Source organism: Chlorocebus sabaeus, chromosome 4 (genome assembly GCF_047675955.1).
Source record: "Chlorocebus sabaeus isolate Y175 chromosome 4, mChlSab1.0.hap1, whole genome shotgun sequence".
In the NCBI taxonomy this organism is placed as follows: domain Eukaryota; kingdom Metazoa; phylum Chordata; class Mammalia; order Primates; family Cercopithecidae; genus Chlorocebus; species Chlorocebus sabaeus.
Genome location: NC_132907.1, coordinates 57,190,331 through 57,213,143, shown reverse-complemented (window position 1 = coordinate 57,213,143; position 22,813 = coordinate 57,190,331). Strand labels below are relative to the sequence as shown.

The following is a 22,813-nucleotide window of genomic DNA, read 5'->3' as shown; positions in this document are numbered from 1 at the left end:
AGTTTTACGTCTTCTTGGAATGTAAAAAATAAATAAATATATTTCTTGGAATGAATAAAAGGTGAACATTTTGCCAGAAGAGCCAAAAGACACCTCTTTTATAATTTTGTGTTGGAAATACCACACTCCACGGTAGTAAGGAACTTAGCTGTGTGTTTTAATTTGCATAAAAGGCAGCATCTCAGATTCTTAATATCAGCAGTTAGTAGTGTACTTGTTTGACTAAGGCACAGACAACGATGGTATTATGTCTGTCCTAGATGTGTTCATTTACTGAACACATATAATTGGTTACGCTCTTCCCACGCTCTCTTCTAAAACAGAATAAACCCCTGCATGCTTATATTCTAGAACACCAGGCTCAGTATATGTATATGGAGCCAAACATTGTTTTCAGTCAGCAGATGTTAACGATCTTTGCAATTATTCCTATTAACTAAAAACTATCTTCACAAAAACATAGCTTCTTAAAAATGCAGCAAGGGCCTTTTCTATAATTATTTTTGAAACAAAGTTTTTTAAAAACCCAAAACTTGTTCTAATTCTGTTCTCTGCATTGTCATATTCTCTGAAAAATTTCCTTTCTGTATTCAGTGTAGAGATTCTCAAGTCTGTTTGCTGCGAGACGGTGTATGTTTCTTTAACATTTGCTGTTTCACCATACAATGCTTGCACACATTTTACAACTCTGCTAAAATTTTTAGACATTTCCCTTGTAGTCTAATTGCATTTCCTCAAATTATACACTGAAATAGTTTGTGTCCTCACCCAAATCTCATCTTGAATTGTAGCTCCTCATGTGTTGTGGGAAAGACCTGGTGGGATGTAATTGAATCATGGGGGCATGTCTTTTCTGTGCTGTTCTTGTGATAGTAAGTCTCTTGAGATCTGATGGTTTTATAAAGGGGAGTTCCCCTGTACCTGCTCTCTTGCCTGCTGCCATGTAAGACGTGGCTTTGCGCCTCCTTCACCTTCCACCATGATTGTAAGGCCTCCCCAGCCACATGGAACTGTGAGTCAATTAAACCTCTTTCTTCTATAAATTACTCAGTCTAGGGTATATCTTTATTAGCAGTGTGAGAATGGACTAATACACACACACACACTCTCACACACATTCTCACACTCTCACACTCTCTCTCTCCCCCCTCTCATTTATCTAATTCTTTGTGATTTGAATAGTATGATTGGCCTCTTTTCTAAGATGAATTCCAGAATATAACTTGAATCTTGAGTTTACAAATTCACTTCTGTTTTTTTTTTCGTAAGACAGTATGTTATGCTTTTTATGTATTACGTAAAGGGCTTCCATTACTCTGTTTTATATAATAAAAGCATAGGAAAGAAAGAATGGATAAAATACAACTTGGCGATGACATATCAGTTTTTAAAATTAATTTTATTTAGATGAAATTATTAGATTTTAAGCTTTTCTTAAGAGCCAGTATTTAGGGAAATGCTCTGAAATAACAATATTATTAGCTCGGTAGTTTTTCATCAAATGATAATTTATTGTGAAATGACTAATAGAATTTTCTTTTTAACTAGTATAAACCAAGGGACATGGTTTATGCAATTATACCAGTATATTACCATTTATATTTTTTAACTTAAGCATGGTTAATCAGGTTGTTTTAACCTGATATTGTTTCATGGTCTCTGTACCTCATTTGCTTTTCGCAATAATTTCAGAGATAGCAGGCATTCCCAAGGGTAAAGAGGGAAAAGGAGGAAAGGAAAAAAGCTAGAAATTTTATACCTGAGCCTAACTCTTTTCTAATTTGTTTGTTTGCTTAGGTACTTTGGTGAGAGTCCTCTATTTTTGTAAATAATGGCTGAACAAAATGAGGATAAGAAACAATTAAAAAACTAAACCTTTATTTTTGAAAACACTGCTATAACATCTAGCATAACCTAGCATATGGCCTCTGAAGTGACAGAAAAGGAAATATGCTTTGATATTTTCAACTAATATGCCTTGGACATTTTAAAGTTGATTGAAAAGGCTTGGCGTGGTGGCTTATGCCTGTAATCCCAGCGTTTTGGGAGGTCAAGGCAGGTGGATCAGCTTAGGTCAGGAGTTCAAGACCAGCCTGGCCAACATGATGAAACCTTGTCTCTACTAAAACTACAAAAATCAGCCGGGTGTGGTGGTGGGAGCCTGTAATCCCAGCTACTCAGTAGGCTGAGGAAGGAGAATAGCTTGAACCTGGGAGGTGGAGGTTGTGGTGAGCCGAGGTGGTGCCACTGCACTCCACCCTGGGCAACAGGGTGAGACTCCATCTCAAAAAATAAATAAATAAATAAATACATTAATTAATTAAAGTTGATTGAAAATCCTAATATTAACATAAGAAATATGATAGTAAAGGTCTTTTAAGGAAGAAAAAAACTTCATTTTTGATTTCTGGATAGTATGTGTTTTTCTTTAAGACATTTTTTTAGATAGTAAAGAACAAGGATAATCTTACGTTTTTACTTCCTTCTATCATGGCTTGTTTTTCAGAATATCCCTTTCCTGCGAGAAATGAAATGTATAATATGCATGCCTCATCCATGTTCTCTAAAAACAAAAACTCAAAATATGAAGTATTTGGTGTCTTCTGTCAGTTTGAAATATTATGATCATCATTGTTTTCAAGAGGCTAACTCTGTACTTCGAGAAAGCATATATTCTGGAAATGAAAGTGCTAACACTTTCAAGTTGATTGAAAAGGGCTGGCGTGCTGTAAATGTTATACATCACATTTTGCATGTGATGTATAATTACACATGTTATACATGTAACATAATTATGCATAACATAAATTTAAAGAGTGTATATTCTGGAAATGAATGTGTTAACACTTTTCATTTCACAAATAAAGTTTTTGTGTTATTATTAAGAGAGAATATTGATGTTTTAAATTCAGAGAGATTGAAGAGGAAGACTAAATGGATAAAAAGAGCCATAAAATAATAGACCCTTTATGAACCTAGCTACTTATCTTAATTTATAATGTGTAAGGGACATACTGGCCATTCAGACTACAGTCAGTCTCCATTATTTGTACTTAGGGAGGGAAGCAGAAAGATAATTCAAGTTAATGGATATTCCAGAAGTCCTCAGAATTGGCTTTGGAATGTATCTTTGTTCTTACATTTGAATGTGGATATAGCTGATCTGGGAATTCACTTCAAACAAATTAATGATACTATACCTGTGAAAGTTTGACTCTGAAGGAGTTGAGGAACTCATCTGTTCTTTCATTTCTTACTGGGAATAGAATAATCATCTATTTTACTGATATAAAGTCCCAACTCAGGCAGAATTGCACCTCCTTATAAGTTTCTAGAAATAAAGGAGTCAAGCATTGTCTCTGCCCAGAGTCATACAAGGAGTAGCATTATACAGGGAGAACTTGAGCTGTCAGCACTGCAAATGCTAACTGAAAATAAACTTGAAAGACTACATTTGGCATTTATCTGCCTTCTAAAATTTAGTGAAACCTCTTTAATGTGAAACACAAGGAAATGGAAAAAATGGGCTTTGAATTAACGAGCTTTCCATTATCTGATTTTTATTATAGAGCAATCAGGCAGCTGGTTGACTAGGGAATAGCATTTGCTTTGAATTATGTGTATTATTTTGAATAACGTGATACCAGCTTAATGAAGTATTACTATAATTCACTTTTTAAAGGAGGATTAAACAATGCATATCCTAGAGGGAGCCTGAGTAACATATTCGTATTTAATAAAATATGTATATTTGGCCACAGCCAAGTGATAGGACGGTATGCCTAATTAACATAGGTGTGTGGAGCACTTGCTCACTGAGAACAGAAAGGTGGAGTCTCAGAACACTGATTGTTTCTTGGTCCTCCAAGATGTATGAATGTTTGATAGGAAAACTGAGAGTAAGTAGAAAATGATGGAGTTTTAGTGTAAATTTGCCAGTACATGTTTCTTTCTCTGGCCCTATCTTTTTTCCAGGATCAAAAGCCAACTTCTAGCATGGCTTATTAGGACAGTGTTTGACTGTCAAAAAGTGCAGTGGTCACTTGGTACTACTATCTCTAGGAGTATTTTCTTTAATCACTGGAGAAAAGAGATGCCAGTGGAATATGGTGAAAAACAACATTGCCTTTTTGCTGCCTTCGTAATTTGGACTACAAGACCACCTTGAAAAACTTAAACCCTTTTTGGGGAGTTTCCTAAAGCAAGCAGCATACACATTTAAATGGAAACTTGAATTCAGCTGGACTTACCTACTAAGCCAGCGTCAATAAGACTTGATTAAATTACTTCTTTGATACTCTTCTCAGCCATCTCTAAATTCACCTAGAGGTATCTATATTATGAAGGTTCCAGAACAGTTGTTCTTCATATTTGAAGAATACAGTTGAACATTTATCTGTAGGCACACGAGAGTAAAGAGAAAAGATACCTCAGATTTCATGGTGGTTTAACTGTTAATATCTATGACATAAAATCTAACATGTTTTCAGGTAGGGAAGATGATGGGAACTAGTTTAATGCTGATTCCTTTTTATTATTTTAAAAAATTATGATACTGTAAAATTGACCTTTTTTTTTTTTTTTTTTTTTTTTTTTTTTGAGGCGGAGTCTTCACTCTGTCACCCAGGCTGAAGTGCAGTGGCTCGATCTCGGCTCACTGCAAGCTCCGCCTCCCGGGTTAGCGCCATTCTCCTGCCTCAGCCTCCCGAGTAGCTGGGACTACAGGCACCCGCCACTGCGCCCGGCTAATTTTTTTTTTGTATTTTAGTAGAGACGGGGTTTCACCATGTTAGCCAGGATGGTCTCGATCTCCTGACCTCGTGATCCGCCCGCCTCGGCCTCCCAAAGTGCAGGGATTACAGGCGTGAGCCACCGCGCCCGGCCAAAATTGACCTTTTTAAGAAAGCACACAGTTCTGTAATTTTTAACACATGTATAGATTCATGTAATCACTATCAACACAATCAGTATACAGAACAGTTCCATCACCCCCTAAAAACTCCTTTTTGCTATCCCTCTATAGTTTACACACTCACCCCTTCTTCCACCCCAACTCCTAAGCCCTGTCATTCACTGATCTGTTCTCTAACATTGTTGTGTTATGGTTTCGAGAATGTCATATAAATCAGCAGTCCCCAACTTTTTTGGCACCAGGGACTGGTTTTGTGGAAGACAATATTTCCACAGACAGGACCAGGATTAGGGTGAGGCAAGTGAGATGCCTTCCTCAATCACAAAGTTTAGAGGGACGCTAAAACACTTAGTAATCAAGATAAATAACATTTTAATGCAACAATATAAAAAACGCGAGAAATCTATGGTGAATAAAATACCAAATTTTTAAGTAAAAATGGGATCAGTAACAGTGCTGTGCCAAGCTATATTACAGCCTAAGGCAAAAGGAAAACTCAATTGGACTGATCCTGTCTTTATTTAAAATGTTGATGTTTTGTTTGTCACAGATTTTTTGTTTTTATTTTTTAATTATTATTGGTGGAGACTAGAGTTGGGGAAATGGTAACTCACTTCTGCTTGAGTGATATATTGAATTTTGGACTGCTTCCCAAATCCACCTACTACTGTTTACTTTTCAGAGTCCTCAGATAGGTACCCTATGCCTTCTGCCCTGGTTTTTAAACAACATTCAGAGGGAGAGACTGAATGGAGTATGTTTCTGCTGTCTACAATGGTGATGGAAAAAACAAAATGAAGCAGTACGGATTATAGCAGATGTGCCTAAGAGGAAGCTTCTAAGTTAGTTACACGTTTGGAGGGACATTCATATGGTAGGAAATAAAATAATGTCATTGATCCTAGAATGAGTCACCTCTCTTACTTGGGTGGTATGTTCCCTTGACATAGCTATGCCACAAGGAAGAGCTACTGGCTTTTGCTTAATTAGCTGCCATTGGTATTAAGCATACTTGGCTCAGTTTCTCAGTGTTATTTTCCAGAGCTCATTCCTCTTGCCTACCTGCACACTATGACATAACTCTCCTCTATAAAAATTAGACTTAGCAGATTTTACAACTTCCCTAAAGAGTTCATTTCTGTCAGATCATTTTTTTCTTTACTTTTAGCCTCACATTCTCATGTTTAGAGCCTACATCCTTTGCTCTGGTCCTCATGGAGTTGGAGAACAGCTGGTTAACATCCTCTGTTTCCTTGAAGATTATAAAGTTACTGTTCAGTCTTGTCTTTGTCTGAGGGAACCAAACTTAGTCTTTTGTTCTTTTTTGTTTGTTAACATTTCCTTGTGGATCTTGTTTTCTCCACACTTCTGTTGTCTTTGATACTCTCTTCTCAGCCACTTCTAAATTCTCCAGTGACCAAATTGAAGTAAGGGTCTCCTCAGGGCTGATGGTGTCATGTGGGTGGTAAGGGCATCATCGTATTACTAATGTTTATTCACATAATGCATGGCACATAGTAGATGCTCAGTGAAGATGTATTTATTAATTTTGCTTTACCTTTTATTACATTTTATTCTGTTACATTCTTGTTGGGACTAACTATAATGTCCTGTTCCTTACCACCTTCTCAAGTTTTTATTTTTTGGTTAATAGTTTTTAAAAATCAATTTGGAATTTCAGTGCATGTATTTTCTTTTTTTTCTTTTTTTTGAGACAGAGTCTCACTCTGTCGCCCAGGCTGGAGTGCAGTGGCATGATCTCGGCTCACTGCAACTTCTGTTCCCTGGGTTCAAGCGATTCTCCTGCCTCAGCCTCCCGAGTAGCTGGGAATTGCAGGCACCTGCCACCATGCCTGGCTAATTTTTGTAGTTTTAGTAGAGATGGAGTTTCACCATCTTGACCAGGCTGGTCTTGAACTCCTCCTGACCTTGTGATCCACCCGCCTCAGCCTCCCAAAGTGTTGGGATTATAGGCGAGAGCCACCACGCCCGGCCACATTTTCTTTTAGAATTGATGAAAGAAGTACACATTTATTTTAATTGTCTAATTCTTTAAAACTTTAGATGATCCTTTTTTCAGATTTACTACAAATAACCAGGTTTTGGGTTCATTAGAGGAAACACAGATTTACTGCAGATGCTTAAAATATTGGTAATTTAAACTCCACTGAATATAATTTATTTTGGTTCTTACACTATTAAGGAATATGATATGTTTCCTGGATGTATTTTATAACCTGTACTCTGTGCTCTGAAGCAAAAGTTATTTCTTTGAATTTGACACTTTATCAGAAGTCTAATCACTACTCTTTATTAGAATACGGGACAAATACTGATGTGATATAGTACTTATCACTTTGTTTTTCTCATCTTTATTATCTCTTTTTTTTTTTAAATTTATTTTATTTTGTTTTGTTTTTTGAAACATAGTCTTGCTCTGTTGCCGGGGCTGGAGTGCAGTGGTGTGATCTCAGCTCACTGCAACCTCCACCTCCTGGGTTCAAGTGATTCTTGTGCCTCAGCCTCTCAAGTAGCTGGGATTACAAGCATGCATCACCACGCCCAGCTAATTTTTTTTTTTCTTAGTAGAGACAGGGTTTCACCATGTTGGCCAGGCTGGTCTCGAACTCCCGATTTCAGTTGATCTACCCAACTCAGCCTCCCAAGGTGCTGAGTGAGCTGTCATGCCTGGCCTCAATTAACTTTATAAATTTTTTGTAACTAGCACATTCTTGATTCAGGTGCAGTTTTTTAGATTCTCTATTCAATGTTCTCTTCTTTGAAATAATGTTTACTGTAGGAATCCAGATTCAAACCCTGCAGTGAAGCGTCCTTTCCTATGACCACCTATTTAACAATGATCTCATTTGGGAAGTTACAATGTGAGATGAAGGGCCAATCACGTGCTATCTTAGACTTTGTGAGCAAAAGAATGAGGACCAAAAGGAGGGCTTATCCAGTTTAATAGTTTATCCATTTCCTAGTATCATTTAACCCCATAACAAGCTATATTTTAAAAATCCACTCCTTAATAGTGCCAGCATTTGCAAATGAAGGTTTTTCTGCTTCTATTTGTAGTCCTTCAAAACAATAGAAATAGTCAGGGTATCCCTTTTGCTTTAAACAGGAACTTTTTTTCCCCCTTCTCTACACAAGAGTTTGATATTTTATTTAATAAGTATTTACATTTATTTAATAGGTATTTAAACTTGTGTAGACATGATTGCCATGAATGGCAAAGCTAGATAAGGAATCAGCCACTAGGTAATACTTATTAATTTTTTTATTATTATATTATTATATTTACTTATTAGGTAATACTTATTATTCACTAGGGAGAAACATACTTCCTCTATAAAATGTAAAAAAAGAGAACTTGATTTGTAGATGTTTAAAAATGTTCAGAATGATACTTTTCATAATGTGTAAACAAATAATACAGTAATGACTAGAGCTCCACTGTCTAACCCTAGCACCATATCACATCCCACTGAGGGACCAAGTAAAGGACTTTATGTCTTGTAGGATTTTCTGACAGTTTTTCTCCCTCAGCCTGAATCTGATGAATGATCTTTGGTAACAAGTTTTCCAGCTGTCGTATCAGAATTCTGGCCAAACTTTCACAAGTATGTATAGTGTGGGGAAGAACAAGGTCTATAATTAAAATGTATCCCAGGATAGTATTTTTCCTTTTTGGAAATGATAGATAATGGTCTTGGAGGAGGATGGGTTGTGACACCCCCAAAGGACTAAATAAAAGTATAATATTTAAAACATCTTTACCTGTACTATAGTAAGATAAATAATATTTTACATACCCTGTGTAGTTTGTCTATACAGGAAGATTCAGCTTTTCCTGTGTTTTCTTGGTTTTACATACTTAATGATTTCCAAGATCTGATTACATATGTTTTTTTATCTAGCAGTTAGAGATTTAGTAAGTTTCATGCATTACTGTTTTTTATATATAAACACAGGATTGGTGGTCATTATCTTTATGCCTATTTCTGTTGATAAATGAGGCCCAAGAAATGTAAAAGAGCCCGGGTCTGTGTAGACCAAACATAGAAAAACCAGGTGGAGTTTGGTTTACAGTGTGGGTCTTAAGTGATCAGAAATAGCCATGAGGTGCTTCTCATGCCTTTTCACAACCTGGTCTTCATAATAAATGATAATATCTCATATAAACAGATAAGGCTCCTCTTCTGTAGAAATGACTAGCCTGAGGCCCCAGCGCCCGAGGCTCCTCTTAGGCATGAGCTCCATATCTTGACACACCTACCATATCTTGGTATCCCATTCTGTGCCTACTAGTGGGAAGCTCTGCATCTAAGTGGATCCCCTGGGGTGGGACCTCTGGGGTCATTTGCCTTGTAGGATGACCACCCACCTGGGTCACTCACCCTGTGGACTCCTGTTCTCAGTCTCCTGTTTGTTTCCTGCTCACAGACTGTCATTAATAAGAATAATTACCAGACTTTCTTCAGTCATTACTTGTGCCTTCTTTGCCTTCACAAATTCTTCTCAAGTAACAGGGTTGGAGCAGACCTTTACTAGTTTGAATTAGATGAACAACATTGTATTTAATTTTCTTTCTCAAGAGACCTTCCATTTTCTCTGAGAACTTTTTCTCGTGATGAAATTCTTTAGGCAGGTTTATTATCAGATACAGATGGGATTCATTTAGTGCCAAGGATGACTACTAGGTTCCAGATTTTTGCTGTTCTAGTGGTTATCTTTATTTTATCGCACAGACTGTAAATGAGTTACTTTAGTAAAAGCATTTTTCACGAGTTTGATGGGAATTAATTTGATAATTAGATGCCAGTTTTTAAAACACATAATCTATGCATCTGTATCAAATATGTATGACAGGTACAAAGCAACACTTTCCCTTACTTGGTTTTTCTGCAGCAGCCCCCAAATTTATGAAAATACTATGGCATTTTTTCTTTTCACCATTGCACTCCTGTCTGGCCTATTAGAGAATTTTTCAAGATAGGGAAGGGAGAAGATTGAGAAGATTTCTGGGGGAAAAAAAAAAAAAAAAAAAAAGACAGTTGCCCCAAGTCTGGCCCATGGTAGAACTTCCTTGGAACTGGGGGAATGTAAAGGAGGGGTAAAGGAGAGGTATATGCTCACTTAGCAAGATGTGTAGAGAAAATGTCTGCCTTTAAACTCTTTCATTGAGGGGATGTCTGTAGAGATCAGGTGGTGCTGATGACTCTTAGTTATTGGAGACTGGGGCTTACTCACCATATTTGCTTCCTGAACTTTAGAGGGATGAAGCCAAGTCTTGTGGCCCATGCATGCGGCAAAGCCATCCCAAGTCTTAGAAAAGCAAGGCTTTGGGAGAGAATGGAGGGAACAAAGACAGGAAAAATAGCCTGGAAAAGTTGAAACAATTCCCATTTTACTCTTAAACTTCCCTGGCCCAATATTTTAATATAGAAATAGTTTTTCTTTCTCTGTGAAGAAAATCTTGGGCTTGTGGAAATCTGAAGAAAGTTCTTTCTCCAGTATTTTTTTGATCTTATCTGTTTTCTTTTTATTTGTTTTGGGTTCACATCTTGATCTGCTTTCTTAGTGTCTGGAATCTGCACACACACACACACACACACACACACACCCCCATTCAAATGTGTTGGATAGTCCCGAGGATGTCTGTAACTCTAAGACTGCCTCTATACAAGTCTGCAAAATTGTGTGACAGTCTCCTTCACGGTCAGGTGTCAGGCTTTTCATTTGAAAATTGTGAAAAATGCTTGTTCAGGGAATCACGGCCTTACCTTATCCATTCTTGTACTATATGACAAAAACCAAATGTGAAAAAACCAGATGGAGTTTGGTTTACATTATGGGTCAGCAGCTGTGGAGGATCCGGAAATGGGGTTTCAACATAATCATGTTTAAGGTATAAAATTATGAAGGCTGTTGGCTTTCTTTTAGCATGTAGAATAAGGGCGGTGTTTAGATATGTGCATTGCAGATCCCTAAGATGTTATGCAGGCGTGATTTCTTTTATAGTAACATTTGTGAACTGGGAACTAGTGGGCTTTTTTTTTTGTAAATGATTTTAGTAATTCCTGCTTTTTAATACAAACTTGCTAAGGTTTCTGCTGGGTTAGGTGAGTTTGGATATGATTAAATGTCTGCTACCTCCTTTCCTCCCCATCTTTCCAAATAGAACTTTGCATGGTTAAGTAGTAAGGGAGTGAACAGTGAAGTTGGAGAAATCTGCTTACTGACCAAGCTCCTCTATGTGCAAGTTATTATGTGACCTTGGGAAAGTTACCACTCTCTACAACCTCAGTTTCTTCATCTGTGAGATGGGATGAGATTATTAATTTTGTAGTAGTTGTAAGGGCTCAATTATATAAAATAATACAAAGTTCCAGTACCTAATAGTTCCCTTTCTACCATGTCCTAAAATGTAAATCATTTCTCTCTTTGGTTTCCTTTTCCTCCTCCCCTTATTTGCTTCCCTGGTTTCCCTAAAAGTAAACGAAAAAACCACAGAAATAAATTATTTGGAAATTTTTGTGGCCTTTTCACTTTTGCTAAGGGATAATTTCAAAATTCCTATTTTGGAATTTTGACACTGCTAGCTCGACATCGTGCTATCTTTCTCCCCAGCCTACCCCTCTCTTTTTTTCTTTGCTCTCTGCAGGGAAGAAAAAAATCTCTCCATTGAGCACATTAAGGTCTTGTAACTCCTTCTAGTCATGTGTATGGTCTCCTATTCCAATTCTTGTCTCTTATTTTTGGGCAAATTTATGGTTACCCTCCACTACCAAATTAAAGTGTTAAAATGAAAATGGGCTTTGGTTTAAAAGAATAAGCTTAATTTTGTGCTGAAATGTGTAGTTCAACTTCGACAGCTAGAGGAAGCCATTAGTGAACCCACATGTTTTGGGAATTGAAGTAGATTAGTGTAAGAATAAAACACTTTGTCAATTTAATTAAGCAAATCAGTTTATTAAAATATGCAGACTAATTTCAGAACCTAGTTCTTTGCACTGCAGTGGCCTTTTGCCATTTGAATCTCATGATACAATGTGAGGGCTTTCTCTTTGATTCCATAGATCTCATGTCTTGATGTTCCTGACTGGTTCTCTGGTCCTTTGATTCAAATGTGCTCTCTATGCTTTATTTGCTGTATTTCTCAGTAAATCCATAGGTCTGAGTATGTCACACTCCCAGTAAAGAAGCACTTCTTCAAGAACAGGATGAAGAAAGTTTGGGGTGGTTGGTTGATAGAGGGATTGTACTCTTTCTAAGTATTTATAGCTCATCTGTCTTCTGATGATGGTTCCTTAGGCTTCTAGCAGGCACGTGTCGCATTGTTGTTAAGCAAAGCCCAGTATGTATGTTTGACAAGTTAGCGGCGTGGCAGCTCAGCTTGCTTCCCAGCCCTGCTGCAGTCTCAGGGATTGTTTGGTTTGGCAGGTAGCCAGCTCTCTGCTATAAGATGCATTTCCTTGACAGGATAAAGTGTGGAGCCGCATTAGCTGCAAAGTTTACAAAGGTTAGCTAAACACACACAATAAATATTAATAAACAAAAAAGGCCCACCCACCTTTGACTTTAAATTTTGTTTCTTCATTTCATGTTTTAGAATCCTTGTAGTAGTTGATTAATAACTGGTATTAGGGTAATTGAGCCTTAAGTATCCTCTGCCTAAGTCAGATTGCTCACAGGCCTCTCATTGTCTGCTTTGGTTTCTCATTGCCACAGTGCATGGGGCTCTGGAATGACTATTTAGTTTAAGGGGTCTTATTTGCCTCTCCCTGTTTTGGTGTGAAAGGAGGGTAAATATGTTTCTCCCTAAGAATGTATATTAACCAGCTATATGTGTGTGTAAAGGCTCTGGAGGGTACAGGATGTGAACAGGAATAGAGGTGAGGTGTCCTTGGACTCCCTGGAAAGCAATCAGACCTTGATCTGTTGGCTTGTGCAGTTGCTTCTCTCTAACATTTACACCCTCAGTGAAGAGGGAGAGAGTAACAGTAACCTGCTGTCCCTGGAAACTGCCTGTTTGGCTGGATGTCTTGGAATTTATCAGGCCTACATTGTGGATCTTTTCCAATTTTGTACCCTGCTCACTTGAAAACATATTTGAGAACTAGTAATCTTAGACTGCTTAGCTGGACCTCTAGAGAACCAAGAAAGAGAAATAACTCTAATACTATGCCCTTAATATTGTCCTGGGCCATTTATGGGTGGCTGAGATTTCTGAAAGCCTTTGACAGCCCCTTTCATTGCTCTGTGATTCATGTACATTCTCTCTCTCTAGGACCACATTAGGAGGAATCTAACCCTGCTACATTTGTAGGATACCTGAGTATAATAATGATATGAGGAAATCAAATTATTCCTCATGGAGTAATGATTTTAATTAGGAAATTGTCTCCAGCTTTACCTAGCAGAGCAATCCATTTAGGCATGGGTGAACTGTAGCTTTTAATTCATCCTTCAGTGAACATTTGTTGAGCACCAGACACTAATCTAGGCACTTGGGATATGTTGCCAAACAAAACTAACTGAGATCTTTGCCCATGAAACATGTGTTCTAGTGGGGAGGGCAATCAACATCGTTAATAAATAAGTTATATATTATATTAAAAGATGATACATACTATAAAAAAAAGAAAAGCAGAGTAAGGGGAGTTCTGGGGCACCGTTTTAAATTGAGTGGTCTGAATAGCAACGACATTTAAGCAAAGACTAAAAGAGATGAGTCTTGACTCAGATGGATTTCTTCTAGATAGGGTTTCATAAACATGACTTCATGAAGTTATGTTTGTGACTCTCCTCATGTTTCCATATACCTGGCTGTGACCATCTGGGAATTTCCAGTGGTCTGTCTCAAATTAGTCTCAGTGGTGGAGCACCTAGAAGCTGCACTTTGTAGACCATGAGCTGTTGAGAAACTTAATTCCATCTTCCCAACCAGGAGCAATTTTATTAGGAGAAAATGTGACTTTTTAATGTGTGTATTATAAAGTAGGTTTTACAAGCATAGGTACAAAGCAACAACAACCCCCCTCCCCAAAATACCCAAACTATCAAATTAAATATATCTTATTTTTTCAAGTTTTTCTGTTAATATTTACTCACTATTATATTTGTTTTATCATCTTTTAGCTCTTGCTAACCAGAGTAGCAGGTACCATAGATTTGAGAAAAATTGTGGAAAGAAAGCCTAAACTGTGAAAACTTGCCCTTTTAACTTAATTTTCCCCCCAACTAATGGGGAAAACACAGCCATTCTGATTCGATTTTCTCTGTACAATATCCCAGTCCTCTTCAGTGGTACATAGATTAAGAACTACTCTTCTAGAGTAAGTCTGTTAAATCAGATATGAATTTAATAAATGTCCTGTAGACTCTTTTCAGCTTTCTTCTTAATTCCTCTGGAATATCAGGTAAGGGTTTGTAGCCATTCACCTATTTTTTTGCATATTTTTTTTTACCATTCACATGGGAGTCTGAATTTTTACCTTCCCTCCCTCCGTCCCTCCCTTCGCACTCTGTCACCCAGGCTGGAATGCAGTGGCACAATCATAGCTCACTGAAGCCTCAAACTCCTAGGCTCAAGTGACCTTCGTGCCTCGGCCTCCTGAGTAGCTGGGACTACAGGCACATGCCACCATGCCCAGCTGGGAGTTAATATTCTATCGAAAAGGATCTCAGAGATTTCAAGATATTCTATCTTAACAAAAGAGTGGAATGATTAGAGACAAGGAACCAAAGAAATTCAGCCCAAAGTAGATTTAGGAGACAGTAGTCACGATTTTCATTTTACCACTAGAACTATAAAATGGTAATATCTAATTGTACCCTTTTCCCCTTTAGTCCTATATATATATATATATATATATATAGAGTTTGGCAAGTGATAGATTATTAATAATCATTGATTTAATGCTTCCACTCATACCTTGTTCTATCAGAGTGAGTTCTATAGAACCTAGTACATGGGGTTTCTGTTTACCAACATTAGCTTCATCTTTTTTCTGTTTAATTCTATCCACCCTATCCCTCCCACCTCTGCCCTCTTACCACAGACAAAAATTAAAAACAGGGTATAGTTCTCACTGAGAACTTGTGGTTCTTTTCAGTCCCAGAGCACCACTTATTTTCCTCACCAGTAATGAATTCATAGGATCATAACTTCCAGTGAACCTTCTCTTAAACTGCTTTTCATTCAGGTTAATGTCAAGTCTTCATATTTTGTATCTGTTTTACTTCTGCTGTTATCCTGCTGTTTTATCTCATAGATAGGGAGACATTATTAAATGCCTACAAATGTATATTGTTTTTGAAAAAGCTTTATGAGATTTGGATCTTTGTGAACTAAAAACAATAACCACCTGGTCTCAATCTGCCGTCCAGAGGGACATATTGTATGTGTGTAAGAGCATGAAATCCACTTCAGTGGTAAGTGTAACTGAGTTATGTGGATTTAGCATTTCATGATGCCAGCCCCACGTGGTAATGGACCTGGGAAACCTAATTTTGCGGTTTCAAGGCTGTCCAGAAAGGGAGATAATGTCAGGAAGAGAACATCTTTTTTATTTTTATGGAGTATCACCCAGATAATAAGTGATGGAATGGAACTTAACTTCAGGAACACAACTTTATGGTTTAAAAGAAAATGTATAAAAGAGGTAAACCATCAGGATGATATTTGATATAGTAGACTAGTCATCAAAGTACCAGCAGGATTGTTTCCATTTTTATCTGGCCTCTTTAGTCAGCCACTGCACCTTTCCTTTGCAGAGTGTTGTTCGCTGCCTGTGGCATCCAAAGCTGAACCAGATCATGGTTGGAACTGGAAATGGATTGGCTAAAGTCTATTACGACCCCAACAAGAGTCAGAGGTATTTCATAAGTATTGCCTGTTTTAGATGGATGACAACAACTGGGGGGAGGGATTTCCCTCCCACCCCCTGCTTTTATTCATTTCCCACTTTGATGGAGATCCACCCATTTAGAAAATGCAGCTGGCACAAAGTAAAGCCTCAAACTCCTGATATTGTGCTTTAAAAAGGATTTGAATATCGCCCTTGATCCACACTGAATTCAAAGTGAAAGTTTCCTGGGGATTTGCAGTTGTTTAGCTGAAATGTTGAGTGCAAGGGGGAAAAATGTTCTGCCTACTTTGCATACCACCCTGGACAGAGGCATTAGCAGCGATACATGTAAGAGATTAACAAAGCAGGGAACTAACCACTTACAGGAAATGGAATCAGCTTGTCCATTTCGCTTCTTTCTTTTTTGGCTTCTAGCAGTTACTGGTTTGGGTGTTTGGCAAGATTATTCTCTGCCCGCAGAAAAGGACAGCACAGATACGTTTCCCTTCCACCCCCATGCCCACCCAAGTTTCAAACTTAAGTATACCACTGTATTTCAAAAGTCTGAAAATGTAACTAGAGGTTCAGTCAGTTCCTCAGTTATTTCCATTTTGCTTACCATTTTGCTTAGGCACAAAGACGGATATGTGTCATCACCCAAAAAAAATAGTTTTGTTTCTCTCTCTCGAAGTACAGTGACTGATTAGCTCTTTCTTTAGAGTAAGACTTGGTTAACTAGCATTAAAATTCACATGTGAAAATCACTGGGGTCCCATATAAACTTGTTTTAAGGTCCCACCTCCTTTGAGGAAAGGAAAGCCACCCTCTATTGATGAATATTCATTGGCCATAATTTTGCTCTGAATAGAAGCAGACAGCCCCGTCTTCCTTCAGAGCTTCCTGGACTAGAGTTGGAATCCTGGCCTTATACAATAAAGTATATTTATGGTATTTGAAAACAAATAGGATTTTATTTGTTTTTTAAAAAAGAAATTAAAAATGCTAATGTACTTCGGATTCGAGTCTGCTTCACTTGAGAAAATGATGAGCCTCATTTGATAGCACCCATTTAGAAGGCACTTTCTGTGGAAGCTTTGCTTTAAGAAATTTACTTATTTGTATTTACTTCTCTTGAAAAGGATAACGCTCTGCTACTAAGGAGAAGTGCAATGTTCTAAGCACATTTTTGGTTAATCCCACACATTCTTGGGCCGTAGCCCCTAGGCAACACTGCCAAGCCAACTCAGTTCCAGACACTTGTACGCTTGTATTTGAAAAGTGGACGTATGCCATTTGGGGTGTAGACCACCCAGGTTGCTTTCATCTGAGACATAAACTAAAATTTTAACCCTATGACCTTTAGAGTTAAAAGGTTGGGTAATTTTATAAAGATCCTTAAAATTTCACATTATTCCTGTAGGCTTTGTAAACTTGTGTCCTGTTGCCCTGTTACCTCTCCAACCCTCTTGCTTGGTAATAACCACTGACTGACAGACTTGCTTTTCCATAAGTTTAAGCTTTTATCACTGAGAACCCATCTGTTGCCATCCCTCAGAAGGTCAAGGACTTGTGTAGATGAAGTACATGCACAGAGTATGTTCCTGAAAGTATCTCATGTTTTCAACATGAAATTTTCTGTTTCTAAGATCAAGTAAAGAAAATAATTTGCTTTTACACCCCTCAGGGGAGCAAAATTATGTGTGGTTAAAACCCAGCGGAAGGCAAAACAAGCTGAGACTCTAACTCAGGACTACATCATCACCCGTAAGTCGTTAACATGCCTCTCAATCATGCATCTCTCTTCTGCTCTCATGTGGTTTTGATTGCATAGCTTTAGAGACAGAGAAAGCCCTCAGAATTCAGGCATATATTACAAAATTGCCCATTCATCTGGATAGGACTACGAGTCATGTAACAGCTAACCTCTTTGGCTTTTGTGACTCATCACAGAGACAGGGTTATTTCTGCAGCTTTCAACCCAAAAGGAAAAAGCCTATGTGAGCCCAATACATTATAGCAGTTTTTTCAAGAGTAACAGTCTGCTCTAAGTGTAAACAAGAAAGAGTGCTGGTCTTGGAATCAGGAAGCCTGGGTTTGTCCAGTTCCACCACTGACTGGCAGTGTGATGTTGAACAACTTAACTTTTAATCAGGAGAGTACGGCAACTAGAGGAAGGGTCTGTTCCAGCTTCCTCTGAAATTCTATGACCATGTGCTAGACTGATCCACAGGAATTTGTATATAAAATTAACTACCTGGGGTATGAGTAGAAAGGTTACTAGGGCAGAGTGGTTTCTCTCAGATATGTCACACAACCTCATTAATCTGGCAGATATGTGTTCCCAGAGCCACAATCTCAAACCTGCAACAGGTGACAGCTAGGAAAGAAATAATGGATGCTACAGCGATTATCGTTAGCGGATGGCCCTGTGGACTTTATCAGTGACTCAGTCTGGAGCCCAGGGGGCGCTGTACTGCCGGCTTTTCTCACTGTTGGTGGGTCTCATATGAGACCAAGTCCCTTGGAGCTTATGACCTGTAAAGAGATCCCATGATACTTTTTGCAAGAGTAGAAGTGTTAAAGTCACTGTCATAACCAGTCTAGCTCATGTAATTACATGCGGCCTACTTAAATTCCTCCAGTTGTTTGAAGTGAAAAGCTATTTTTCCTCCTCCTAAAAATACTGTTGTGTTGTGTTGCCCAACTGAGTGACCGGTGGCTATGTTTCTCAGCTCCCCTGACTCAAGGCAGGCATGTTTTACTGGTGAGTGATATGGTCTGGCCCTAGTTGACAGTATAGGTAGAAGGTAGAAGGTTTGAGGTGTTATAGACATTTTATTGATATTATAAATTCCATTTAACCTTTCCCTTCCTTCCCCTGGTCCCCTGGGAAAAGTTTCTTTTAAAAGGGGTTTAATCTGCATGTAAGAGTCAAAAGAAATTGTGCTGGTACTTTCTGGGGGCAAGAAAAAGAGAGTTATTTAATACTTCCCTGATAACTCTTTCCTTTTCCCCTAGAATATTATACTGTTTTCCTTTTAAATTCTTACAATCTTTTATATTCTGAAATTTAATTTTGACATTGAGTAAACAGCAACAGCAATTGAACACATATTGCTTTGGTTCTTATTTTCTTATTTTGCTACCATATAGCAGGAGGGATAAGGCCCCATTAAGTCCCCACGCCAAGAGATTTAGGCACCCCCTGCATTCATGGCAACCTTTATCCCAGTTTTAGTGGGGTAAGTGTTCCTCCCTTCCGGTTACTCAGTGTTGTCAACTCCTCCTGAGAGGTGGTCACATTTCAGAAACGTGTGAAGTGATTCCAGTGTTTATGAGACATCTGAGGAGACTTCAGGACTGACAGCAAGCTATTGGCATTATTTACATTTGGGTCCTGTAAGAAAAAAATAAGAGGCAGTCCCAATATGTGTTTCTTTTCAAAACCGCAGTAATTAAGTTTTAACTGCTACCCATGGTTTGGGAGATGGGGAACGTCACCGATGTTTCCGTGACAATATTTAACAGTATTTCCTGAGTGCCGTTAGCTGCCAGGAGAGGTGAGCAATGAGTCTGGTCTCAAGCAAAATTGGCTAATTGGTTACAGTAAGACTGTCTTTTATTATTAGATGAAGGCTGTCATTGTGACTTCCATTTCATCTTTCAGTTAGTCATGCTTTTTAGCTATGTTTTTGGATGGAAAGATTATTCTTATAATGAAATTTTTCAAATGTGACTTCTTGTAGCTCATGCCTTGCCTATGTTCCGTGAGCCCCGCCAACGGAGTACAAGGAAACAGCTGGAGAAGGACAGACTGGATCCCCTGAAGTCGCATAAACCCGAACCTCCTGTAGCAGGCCCAGGTGACTGTGATCCAGCTAGTGACCTGCAGAGGGGGTTCAGAGGCAGGGTGGGGTAATTGATATAAAATTGGGACAGTCTTTTGGGCCTGGATGCTTCTTTGTCTTCAGAGAGATTTTACTAGTTTTTTTTTTTTTAATGTTTTCTTTTTAGCCGCAGAAGAACTGATGCAGAATCCAGATGTATAAAGCGGATAAAAATTGAGCTGCTATGCTGAAATAGGGAGGAAGACTGGGGCCCTTTCTGCTTGGTCTGCAACTTGAGTTTTCCTAGCTCGCCTCAGTGGAACTTGGGGGCTCAGTGGAACTTGGAACCCAGTGTTAAAGCCACTGCTCTCAATATTGACTTAATGTACAACACTGGGCACTTTTACCAGAATCCAGGCTGGATTAGGTTTCACACAAGGCAGAAAGTGGCCATCATTTAGATTTGTGTTGATATCACTAGAAGATGGATAAAAGTCTGTAGCATTTTTAAGAAGTAGGTACCAGAAGAAAGCCAAGCAGCACTGGCTAATAGTATAGCACATACCTTCGTTAGAATTTCATTTTCTATTATCATCTATGTAGTTTCTATTTGGTCTGCTCCGTCAGCATAGAAAACATTTTGCATATCTATTGTAATTTTTTTTCATTTTTTTTCTAACACCATCCTAACTGAAGTTTCCAAATAATATTCTTTCTTGGATTATTGTGAACCCTTCTAACTAGGCACCTTAGTCTCAAGTCACTCCCTGTCTCCCTCCTCACTTCTGTTTGTCTTATACACAGCTTTAATCCCTAACTCCGTTAGCTTTTCATGTTGCTACAGCCTCCAAACCTTCATAAGCTTCCCGCTGTCCAATTGTCTTTCCAGAGATTCAAGGTTCTATACAGTCCAAATCAAATCTACCCCTGTAGCTTTACACCTTACTTCTTTCCTGCTCTGATCTTCTGAGATTACTGTTGGTTCAGTCCTGTCCCCAAATACCCACTGAAGCAATGTATTTTTGTACTTAACCCATTCTGCTTGTTGAAAATAACCTTGTTTACCTCCTGAACTTTCACAAATTGGATCCATCTCTTTCATAAAGACCTGTTCAACCACCTGAGCCTGAAGTGCTGTCTTCCTCTAAGTGCCATAATAGTTACTGGCCATACAAATTATCTCACAGTTAATTATTTCCTGCCTTATTTAGTTTCTTCTTATCTTGTTTTATGAAATGAATCTTTTAGTGTTTGGCTTTTCATATGTTTATCTTTCTAAAATGTCCTACATCTTTCTGAGTACCAGTCACTATACTAGCTGCTAGAGATCCAGTGGGGAACAAATCCCTGCCCTTAAAGAGGTTCCTATTTCTTAGGGAGATTATAGTACAGCAGAGCAACATGAATCAGTATGTTCAGCTTATTTGTTTTCTCTTGTAATACTCAGCAAAGTACCTGTAAGGTATTTGGAAGATGCCAAGCCCTAAGATATGTTTATTTAAATAGAATCTAATAAATATTGGTTATTTTTATTAATTGAATTCTAAATGTTGATGCCAGAGGAACTTTTTAAAGCACATATATGGCAAATTGTCTGTAATTTTTTCTATATTGGTACCATTCTGTAAGTTTAAGCAACTGAGACATAACAAAAAAATCTCTTCCTATTTAAAAGTGTTATGGGGAAGTTGAGGTTTGGTGATCTCTTACTTTGGTTCTGATTGTCATAAATGTAAGCTGAAAGGATGATACTCAAGTACTCTTGAGTTTTGTGCTCAGATAAGTACAGTGTACACAGATATACCTGTGTATCCTCATGCTCATTCAGTTTCTAATTTGATTTTTTTTCTTTTGCGACAGGTCGTGGTGGCCGAGTTGGAACCCACGGGGGCACTCTCTCTTCCTATATTGTGAAGAACATTGCTTTGGACAAGACCGATGACAGTAATCCTCGGGAAGCCATTTTGCGTCATGCCAAAGCAGCAGAAGACAACCCATATTGGGTTTCTCCAGCATATTCCAAGTGAGAATATAGCTTTTTAAAATAGGAAAATTGTTATGTTTAATGAATTGGGAAGAACATAACAATGTTGTTTTTGAGTTCTAACTTGTCTATTATTTCATACTTAGATATGAAAAATAGGCCAGATACTCATGGTCCTTAAGCCTAGGCATTTGTTTGTATCATAAAACTCTAAAATCATGAATTTAAAAACTAGGTCCTGTTCCATCAGAGTTGTAGCATGGTGTAAACCATTATGTGAAGCCCATCCTGCCTATGATTAAAACAACAAACAAATCACTGCTTATGTGCATTATGTTAGTTGAGGGGGGTTAAAAGCAAATGAAGCAGTTTGCAGGTCTGATATTATGAACTCACTTTTATTTATATGTAAGTAACACTGCAGAGTAGATCCTGCCTGCTCGTATTCCCTCAGATAGCTTAGCACGGATGAATAGGTAGCAGTTCTTAAAGCCACCAAACCAGCTACATTTACATTAAAGATAGGTACTATTATAGAATTTTCCGTTTTTATTTTTACTTATTTATTTAGAGTCAGGATCTTGCTCTGGTTGCCCATGCTGGAGTGCAGTGGCATGATCATAGCTCACTGTAACCTCAAACTCCTGAGCTCAAAGGATTCTCCTTCCTCACCCTCCTGGGTAGCTAGCATGACAAGCATGCACCGCCACACCCAACTAATGTTTCAATTTTTTATAGAGACAGGGTCTCACTATGTTGCCCAGGCTGGTCTTGAACTTCTGGTCTCAAGTAGTCCTCCAACCTCAGACTCCCAAAGTGCTGGGATTATGGGCATGAGCCTCTGCACCTGACCAGAATTTTCAGTTTCTAAATTTTTAAACTTTTTGATTTAATTTTAGATTTTTAGGAAAGTTGCAGAAATAGTACAGAGAGTACATACATACTGTTCACCCAGCTTCCTCCTAATTTAACACTTTACGTAATCTTAGTGCAATTAATTATCAAAACTATAAAACTAACGTTAGTATAATACCATTAACTAGGCCAGGTGCATTAGCTCATGCTTGTAATCCTGGCACTTTGGGAGGCTGAGGCAGACAGGTCACTTGAGGTCAGGGGTTCAAGACCAGCCTGGCAGCACATCTCTACTAAAATACAAAAATTAGCCAGGCGTGGTGGCATGCGCCTGTAATCACAGCTACTCGGGAGGCTGAGGCAGGAGGATTGCTTG

The 22,813-nt window shown here is 38.2% G+C and overlaps 1 protein-coding gene across 2 annotated transcripts in view; it reads left to right on the top strand.

Annotated features, from left to right (window-relative positions):
- Nucleotides 1-22,813, top strand: part of WDR70 (WD repeat domain 70) — a 361,196-nt gene that overhangs the window by 313,521 nt on the left and 24,862 nt on the right. For both annotated transcript variants that reach the window (XM_007961416.3, XM_007961419.3), the window contains exons 14-17: nucleotides 15,698-15,798; nucleotides 17,456-17,535; nucleotides 19,518-19,634; nucleotides 21,459-21,621. In XM_007961416.3, coding sequence (XP_007959607.1) covers nucleotides 15,698-15,798; nucleotides 17,456-17,535; nucleotides 19,518-19,634; nucleotides 21,459-21,621 — 461 coding nt within the window. The remainder of the gene's footprint in view (nucleotides 1-15,697; nucleotides 15,799-17,455; nucleotides 17,536-19,517; nucleotides 19,635-21,458; nucleotides 21,622-22,813) is intronic.